Source organism: Capsicum annuum, chromosome 3 (assembly GCF_002878395.1).
Source record: "Capsicum annuum cultivar UCD-10X-F1 chromosome 3, UCD10Xv1.1, whole genome shotgun sequence".
Taxonomy (NCBI): domain Eukaryota; kingdom Viridiplantae; phylum Streptophyta; class Magnoliopsida; order Solanales; family Solanaceae; genus Capsicum; species Capsicum annuum.
The window spans coordinates 218,638,076-218,646,394 of NC_061113.1; the positions used below are offsets into that span (position 1 = coordinate 218,638,076).

At 31.8% G+C, this 8,319-nt stretch overlaps 1 protein-coding gene and 1 non-coding gene across 3 annotated transcripts; both read left to right on the plus strand.

Annotated features, from left to right (window-relative positions):
* Window positions 1-4,545: 4,545 nt before the first annotated feature.
* Window positions 4,546-8,019, plus strand: LOC107863235 (rRNA 2'-O-methyltransferase fibrillarin 2). 2 transcript variants are annotated; one of them, XM_016709057.2, is made up of 7 exons: window positions 4,546-4,706; window positions 4,935-5,263; window positions 5,977-6,072; window positions 6,164-6,241; window positions 6,334-6,510; window positions 7,500-7,568; window positions 7,701-8,019. In XM_016709057.2, the coding sequence occupies exons 1-7, from the start codon at window positions 4,688-4,690 to the stop codon at window positions 7,875-7,877; spliced, it is 945 nt and encodes a 314-aa protein (XP_016564543.1). In that variant the 5' UTR covers window positions 4,546-4,687; the 3' UTR covers window positions 7,878-8,019. The 2 variants fall into 2 exon arrangements, with proteins under 2 accessions (XP_016564543.1, XP_047265344.1); XM_047409388.1 differs by lacking the exon at window positions 4,546-4,706 and having other exon boundaries at window positions 4,907-5,263.
* LOC124897480 lies at window positions 6,852-6,922 on the plus strand. The gene has a single exon (XR_007054197.1). It is a non-coding gene; the product is annotated as a small nucleolar RNA snoR60 (small nucleolar RNA).
* Window positions 8,020-8,319: the final 300 nt, after the last annotated feature.

Below are 8,319 nucleotides of genomic sequence, written 5' to 3' on the forward strand. Positions count from 1 at the left end.
CCCCCTTCGTTCTTCTTCTTCACTGCCCCCACCCCACCCCACCCCAATTTCTTCTTCTTCTTTAGTAGATAGCCCCCCTCCTTCTTCTTCTTCTTCACATAAAAGCACCCCCTTTTCTCTTTCTTTCACCATTATTGTAAGCTTTTCAATGAATTTTTTTTTCTTCATCAAATGTAAAATTAACTTGAGCAAATTCAACAATGAACTAAATACAAGTACATGATCACAAAAACACATCAGTACACGAAATCTCAAATCCAAATTCTTTGTACACAAAATCTCAAATCCAAATTCTTTCACATTAACCAAAACCCAAAATTTCAAAACTCTGAAATTTTTAATTTTTTACTCAAAAATGTCTACAGAAATGGCATAAACAGTCTGAAATTCAGAAATGACATAGATGGATTCGCATGACATGAAATTCTTGATCAAAAATCAAACTTGTTCATCAATCTTAAATCCTTTTTTATTGTCGAAAAATGATATTTTGGATCAATTAGGACTTGATAGGAAGAGAATTACAAAGAAACGGGGTGGGGGTATAAAGAATATGAAGAAATGGAGTGTTGAAGGTGAGGGTGGGGAAGGGGAGTACTGATGAAGAAGATGAAAATGGAAGAACATGATGCCCTTTCTTGATTTTTTCACGTGCATAAATAAGTAAAAAGGTTACAAATCAAAAGGTGAAGGTAGAATGAAAGGGAATAGATAATGGAATCAGCTAGCAGAAGTGAATTCCCTTTGGAACTTGAAGAAGACAATGTGGTTGGCATTTTGATGGGTAAAACGATGGAAGCAAAATCATTTGATATAACATAATAAACTTTTTTTATTATAAGAATATGTAAATATATATGTCTCTCTCTCTCTCTATATATAAATAATAATAATAATAATAATAACAATAAAGTGGGCCTTTTAAAAAAAATTTACTCGTTTTTTTTTTCACGTCAGCCGTAAGGGGTGAATTTAATTCCCTTGAAAGTTGTTAAGGGTGGTAAATAAACAGAAGTTAAGTTTAAGTGCTAAAGTGAGTTTGGAGGACAAGTTCAGGAGGGAAAATATGTCTTTTCTCAATTTTCTTATCACAACTGTTATTTACCAAAAATAAGACTTATATGCAAGATTATGAATAAAACTCCTATGATAGTGTTAAATTAGGACACCTAATATTGTTTTACTTGACCAAAATATGACACTAGGAAAAAATTTATGAAAAAAATAAGTTTAGTAGTTATGTTAAGTGAAAAACATTACGCGAGTTTAGTGGAAAACAAAATTTTTAATATTTATGAATCCTTGGTATAAGTTTATTATGTTATTTTATTATTATTGGTAAATAATTTATGAAAAAAAATATTTTTTTTCATATTTAGGTAACTTTTGCAAAAAGTTTTGAACTTCTATAAATTATAAATCATTCCTTTTAAAATAAAATAATAGTTTTTTCTCAATAATTTTTTTAAAATTAAATTTACCTTTAACTAATTTATAATGTTCGTCATGTTCCAAGTTAAGGTCAAATTCGAAATTCTGATGTCACAATTTTTTGAACAATGAGATCCATCATATTTTAATGATGAACTCTTGTTCTGTTGCTATTTGCTGCTTTTGTAGCTATTTTTGTTGTTTTTTGTACCTTTCGTTTCTTTATATTTGGAACTGCTTTTGGTTGTTTTCTTAGAGCCGAGGGTCTATCAGAAATAACAAAAATATGTTGATGTTGGTAGTTTTTTTATGAATTATTTTATTTTGTGTTTGTGAGATTTGTGAGATATTGACCAGATATATAAAAAGAGGAGAAGAATGTTCATAAAGCAACTAAAAAGGTAGCAAAGAGAAATTGTATGGGTTCTACGAAGGTGATTGACTACTCCTTTTGCTGGTGATGACTGTTTTTTGTTGTTACATATGTTTATAATCTTAATCCACCAGAAGTATACTGAGAAATAGTTTAAAGTAAGTTTTTATACAAATTGTATCACTTTGGAGCTAGGAAAAAAATTATTGATGTTTTCTTATAGTTAGGTGTAATTAATTACCTAAAGCATGATTCTTTACGAGAAGAAGAAGAAGGCAAAGAAGAGCGTTGAAACCTACAAGATCTACATCTCGATGGTGTTGAAGTAGGTTTGATATCGATATTTTTAGCAAGTCAATGAATATAATAAACAGTCTCATTTTTGACATTTTGAGAAGCTTGCTTAGGAATCTTCTAGATTGGCTAGGATCAACAAGAAACCAACTATTACATCTACGAGTATTCACACTATAGTGAGGCCTATTTTTTTTTTTAAAAGGGACTAAGGTTGTTACTAAGTTCACTAGCTTTTAGTAGTTTGAATTTGGATAGTTTTTTGAATTAGGGTCAATGTAAAATTAGGTGATTTTTCATGTTTGTTTGTGAATTGACCTTAATAAGATTACTGTAAAATGAATGAAAGGTTATTGAATATTGAAAAAAATATGACAAATTTATTAATTAGCCGAATATTAATTACCTTATTGTTTTCAACTTGGCTTAATGTGTATGAATTTCAATAGTAATATATTGAAGAGTTATATCACGTGGAGCGTAATCTTTTTGCTTTTTGAAATACGAACTTAAATGTTTTACAATAGCAGATCAGTGCACTGAAGATTCTGCAATGTATGGTAAATTCGAAGATGGCCAGACCACAAAGATTTAGAGTAAAGCTGTTGCTTACAGTGAAATATTTGATCTCTTATATACTTTTAACTTTATATCATTTGTTATGATGATGGCACATTCAATTAATAAAATTCTACTTCAAGTGGTATTTATATTTAAATAATGTAGTATAAAAAATGACTTTATAAAAGGATAAAATAAGAACATTACAAAGTTTAGATATGAGTTCTTTTTCCTCTTGCAGCTGAAGTTTTGATATCGAGAGACTGATAATCAGCTAAAACACTTGACGATGTCAATTATTAAATGATCGAGTTGATGATAAAATTAGAAAAGATTTGTGAAATGTGGTGGTGGCTCGATGAAGACGACACTTGAGTGAGTTAGTAGACATCGTGGATGTACATCTGATACAATGGATCTACAAATTAAATCTTACATAAAAACAAGATGTTGCTTAATTTACATGTAATTTTCCTTTTTAATATTAAACACCACGTGCAAAATACCTACACTAAACTAGTAGAAAACAAAAAAACTACTAAGAAATTAGAAAACAATATATTAATAAATTCAATGTATACAAAGTAATATTAATGCATTAATAACTAAGCTAGCAAACATTGTAGGAAAAATATCGAATAAAAACTTTCAGAAAGATATCTTGCTTGGTGATTAAGTTCTGTAGATAATAGAGTTGTAGAAAATTCAGTATTTGTAATTGATTATACAAGAACTAGTAGAAGTGGGTGGAATATTTTGTTGCCTAATTTTTTCTTTGTTAAATACCAAATCAAATAAAAAATGATCATTTTTTTTAATGTCAAATCAACTAAATTTGAACTTAAGTTAATTTTTTTTTCTCGATTTGATTTAGTTAGTCGATTCGGATATATAGTTCTATACACCCCTACAGGCGAGTTGCTATGGAAAATAATTAGCAAAATATTTGCTAACGAAGGTTTAATTATGGGCTGATGTTTGTCTTTTCCTCGTTTACATTCTTTGGATTACCTTATACTCTCTCTATCTCAAATTACCCATCCCAAATTAAGGGTGTATTTATTTTTTGTAAGATTAAGACATCTGAATCTGAATAAATATCTGAATGAATAAGATGTTGTTTCTAGATTTGAATACTGAATGATTAAGACGGTTTGTTTTTTAACATCCGAATGTATGTAATATATTTATTCGTAATAAATATGTAATTCAAATTTTAAAAATAATAAAATATTATATTATATGAAAAAAATATTAGATAAAACTTAAACATCAAAATTATTATTTGAGTAATAATTAAAATATTTAAAGAGAATTTTGAGAGAATAAATTATGTTTTAAAAGAATTTGAATATTATTTAAGTGATAACTAAAATATTTAAAGAGAGTTTTGAGGGAATAAATTATGTTTTAAAAAGTGTCTAAACATCATTCAAACTCTTTTTCATATCTGAATGATTCAGAGGCTTTCAGATACATTAAGAGGCAATTTATAGAAAAAATAAATGCACTTAATGGACTGAAGTCTGAACCATTCAGATTCAGATCTTCATTAATTGTAAACAAATGAGGCCGGAGATTGCACATTCATTAACAAAAATAATTAATAACATGACTAGTTTACCATAATATCCTTATTAAATGATGTTTATATTTTAATTTGAAGATAAAATAATTAATGTAAAGGGTAAAACATGAATTTTTTTAAATATTTTTTTTTATTAATAAAAAAAGATAAGTAAAATAAAAAATCAAATTGGATAATTTGGGACGGATAATTTGAGATGAGGAGTATCAAGAAAAGGAGTTGACAAATTTGAACCAGATTAGCCCACTATACTTCATATTGGCGGCCCAAGCCCAACTCAATACCCAAGTAGCATGTCTGTTTTCAACCTCCCAAAACCCTAAACCCCGATTAGCATTATAAAATCACAGCGCCACTCAGCACTAGGGTTTTATATATAGCTCAACTTCACTTCTACTCTTCTCCATCAGTTTCCAGCAGCAGCAGCAGCAGCAGCAACAATGGTTGCACCAACTAGAGGTATGAATGTGTGGTTCTATGTAATTACTTCTAATCCCTGATTGTATGAAAACTGCTTCAACTAAAGTACTAATGATGGTAGCAGTTATTCCACTGGCGTAGCTACATCAAACACCCTTCTTTAAAAAGTTATATCAAAGTTTGAACACCGTTAACAAAAATTCCTAGCTTCACCATTGGTTATTTTTTCCTGTTGTAATATGTGGTTTTGTTGGATGTCTAATACAGGTCGTGGAGGTGGCGGATTCAGGGGTGGTAGAGGAGATGGAGGAGGAAGAGGAGGACGTGGTGGTAGAGGTGGTTTCAGCGGTGGAAGAGGAGGTTTTGGTAGTGGAGGAAGTGGGATGAAGCGAGGTGGTGGGAGAGGAGGAGGCAGAGGCGGTAGAGGTGGAGGAAGGGGACGTGGTGGAGGAGGAATGAAGGGTGGTAGTAAGGTTATAGTGGAGCCTCATAGACATGGAGGTGTGTTTATTGCTAAGGGTAAGGAAGATGCACTTTGTACCAAGAATTTGGTACCTGGTGAAGCTGTCTACAATGAGAAGAGAATCTCTGTTCAGGTTACAAATTGTTCTTTTTGTTGTGTAGTTTTTAGTTAATGTTTGCAAGGTTGAATCTTTCGTGGATGTGCCTAACTTAGGTGTTATTAAGTGGATTGTGATTCTAAAAGCAAGGATTTGTTGATAAAATTTAAATTTCTGCTATCAATTTAAATGTATGTCCATGGCCATTTATGCTATTAAGTTGATGTCTGTAGTTTCCTTGGATGGTGCATTTTGTGTACCCTACTTTATACACTCTTAGTAAATTTTTGCATTTTTGAATCTTTTGGGTGTGCATGATTTGGTGCTTAAAATTTGGTTATTAAGTGGATTAAGTATATGTTGATAAAAATTAATCTTGACTCGTCTTTAATCAATTTAGATGCAAGTCAGCGACCAGTTGTGTTATCAGATTGATGGATGTAGTTTCTCTGGATGGTGTATTGTGCTTTTACTTGTTCTTGATGAAACAAGAAGTTGCAAATAAGTAGAATGTTTCTGTTGTTATTGCAGTTACTGGGCTTCTATTTCCCCATCTTGCATGTATACATTATTTACATGACCTACTATGGAGTTCTGTGCTGATTTTTCAAACATTTTTGAATTTGATCTCCTTAATATATCCATATAATATTAAAACTTATTAACATGTGTATGTGAGAACTAATCTGCTGCAGTATTTGTATAATGTACAATATTGTTGACTTTTGTGTGTGTTTATTTTATTTTAGAATGAGGATGGAACAAAGGTTGAGTATAGAGTGTGGAATCCTTTCCGTTCCAAGTTAGCAGCTGCAATTCTTGGAGGAGTTGATGATATTTGGATTGTGAGTTTGTCTCCTGTCAAAACATTAGCTTGAACATATTCTTCTTTGTTCCGAGAATAACAGTATTCTGTGCATATGGAATTTGTTCCAGAAACCAGGTGCTCGTGTCCTTTACCTGGGTGCTGCTTCAGGAACAACAGTATCTCATGTCTCAGACCTTGTTGGTCCTGTAAGGATCTATGCATGAACTACCTATGAATTGATTCATATTGTGTTGATGGTTGTGCTAGTTGTTTTATTAGTTCCCCATTTCTTTTGCAGGATGGTGTGGTATATGCTGTTGAATTTTCTCATAGAAGTGGAAGGGACTTGGTGAACATGGCTAAGAAACGTACTAATGTTATTCCCATTATTGAGGATGCCAGACATCCTGCAAAATACAGAATGCTGGTTGGAATGGTGGATGTGATATTTTCTGATGTTGCTCAGCCTGATCAGGTCCGACCTTTTATGGCCATAAATGTGCAATAGTATTTTGTGTTTTTTTTTTTGAGTGCACGATTCTGTCAACACTCTTCATTTGCTGTGGATTTATTTTTCATTAACTTGATTTGAATTTCTCACCTTTTCTTTATGGAATTTTGTGGTTTTTTTTCTAGTGCACGATCTTCTGTCAATACTCTTCATTTTCTGTGGATTTATATTTCATTAACTTGATTTGAGTTGTTAGTCTTTTCTCTATGGAATTTTTTGTGGTATGTTCTTTTTTGATTGGGTCTTGCACATTAGATTGTGGTTCTGTCTTTCATTTTCTTTTGTTGGTTCTATATTGAACTGTAAAGCAGATGATGAGTTACTCGGATTCCCCTTCAAGACTTCTTGGGTGATGTAAAACCGAGTTTCTGATGCGGTCTTATTGATTTGGAATTTGAATTATTTACTTCCCAACTTCACTTTTATTTGTTCTCCATGTTTTTCTCTCTGTTTGTTTCTTCCTGTATAAAATGAAAAAACAATTTTTTTTGATATTTCAAAAACTGAATTTCTGGTGCTGTCTTGTTGATTTGAAGTTTGAATTATCAACTTCCAACTTTACTTTTCTTTGTATTTAGTGTCTCTCTTTGTTTGTTTCTATCTTGAATAAGATGAAACAAAACAAAATCTCTATATTTCTCTTGGCTCAAGGATCTCTTCTGATTTTGTGAACTGAATTCCTTTGTTTTATTTTTAGCTAAACATGGTTTACTAATTAGTGAATCTGGTATCTAATTTTATGTTTTTAAGTTTTTTCTTCAACCTATTGTCCTTTCCATGTCATGAAGAGCAACCTTTATGGCTACCTAAGCCACACCAGAGATTTAGCCTAGAAAAGGAGAAGTTTTGTATGGTGCCCTCTTTGGGTCCTTTCTTTCGTTATCTGGCAGCAGCGCAGCAGTATGTTGTTTATGAATTCTATTCCAATGTTCAAACAAAATGTTTATTCACAGGCAAGAATTTTAGCTCTGAATGCATCATACTTCTTGAAAGCTGGAGGTCACTTTGTTATATCAATCAAGGTTTGTAGCCGCTGCTCTATCATATGTTAAAAGTTCCACTTGTTTCCTCTTATGGGGTATTGTTCGATTACCGTTGATTGTTTCCTCTTCCTTTCTTCTCTATTGTTTACACAGTTTTCTTTATTTTTCTAGGCAAACTGCATAGATTCAACCGTGCCAGCGGAGGCCGTATTTGCTCAGGAAGTGAAGAAGCTTCAAGCGGAGCAGTTTAAACCTATTGAGCAGGTCACTCTTGAGCCTTTTGAAAGGGACCATGCCTGTGTTGTTGGTGCCTATCGTGTGCCAAAGAAGCAAAAGGCTGCTGCCTAGAAAATTTATGCTCATGTTTTTTGGTAGTCCATGTTTTGTAGGAGGTTTGTTCACACTCATAAGCTAGTGTCAACACTAATATATTTGATGGAAGTGTACTGAGATTTTGGTTCTCTATTTTATTAGTCATATGTTTTGTTTCTCTCTCTTGCTTTGAGTTTATATTTCCTTATCACCTGTGTGTGTTTGACTAGGCTTGGTCAATGGTTTGGTTGGTTGGTAATTATTAGATTATAACTAAAAATTACTCTTCAAAATTGTTATTATCATTTTAGTTTGGTATATGACTAATTCGGTTAATTTCTGTAATTTTTTTGAAGCCAATTATGTTGTGGTGCAACATCACTTTGATTAACTTTTATTGTCTCTCTCTGACTTCCATAACTTTAATGGCTAATGTAGATCTTTTGCAAAAACTTATTTACAAATTTCACTCCCATCC

Bases quoted from the DNA above. Each gene is read 5' to 3' on its own strand.
- LOC107863235 (XM_047409388.1), top strand. From the start codon at position 4,907: ATGTGGTTTTGTTGGATGTCTAATACAGGTCGTGGAGGTGGCGGATTC. The intron at 5,264-5,976 runs GTTACAAATTGT...ATTTTATTTTAG, and splicing joins AGAAGAGAATCTCTGTTCAG to AATGAGGATGGAACAAAGGT. The intron at 6,073-6,163 runs GTGAGTTTGTCT...AATTTGTTCCAG, and splicing joins GAGTTGATGATATTTGGATT to AAACCAGGTGCTCGTGTCCT.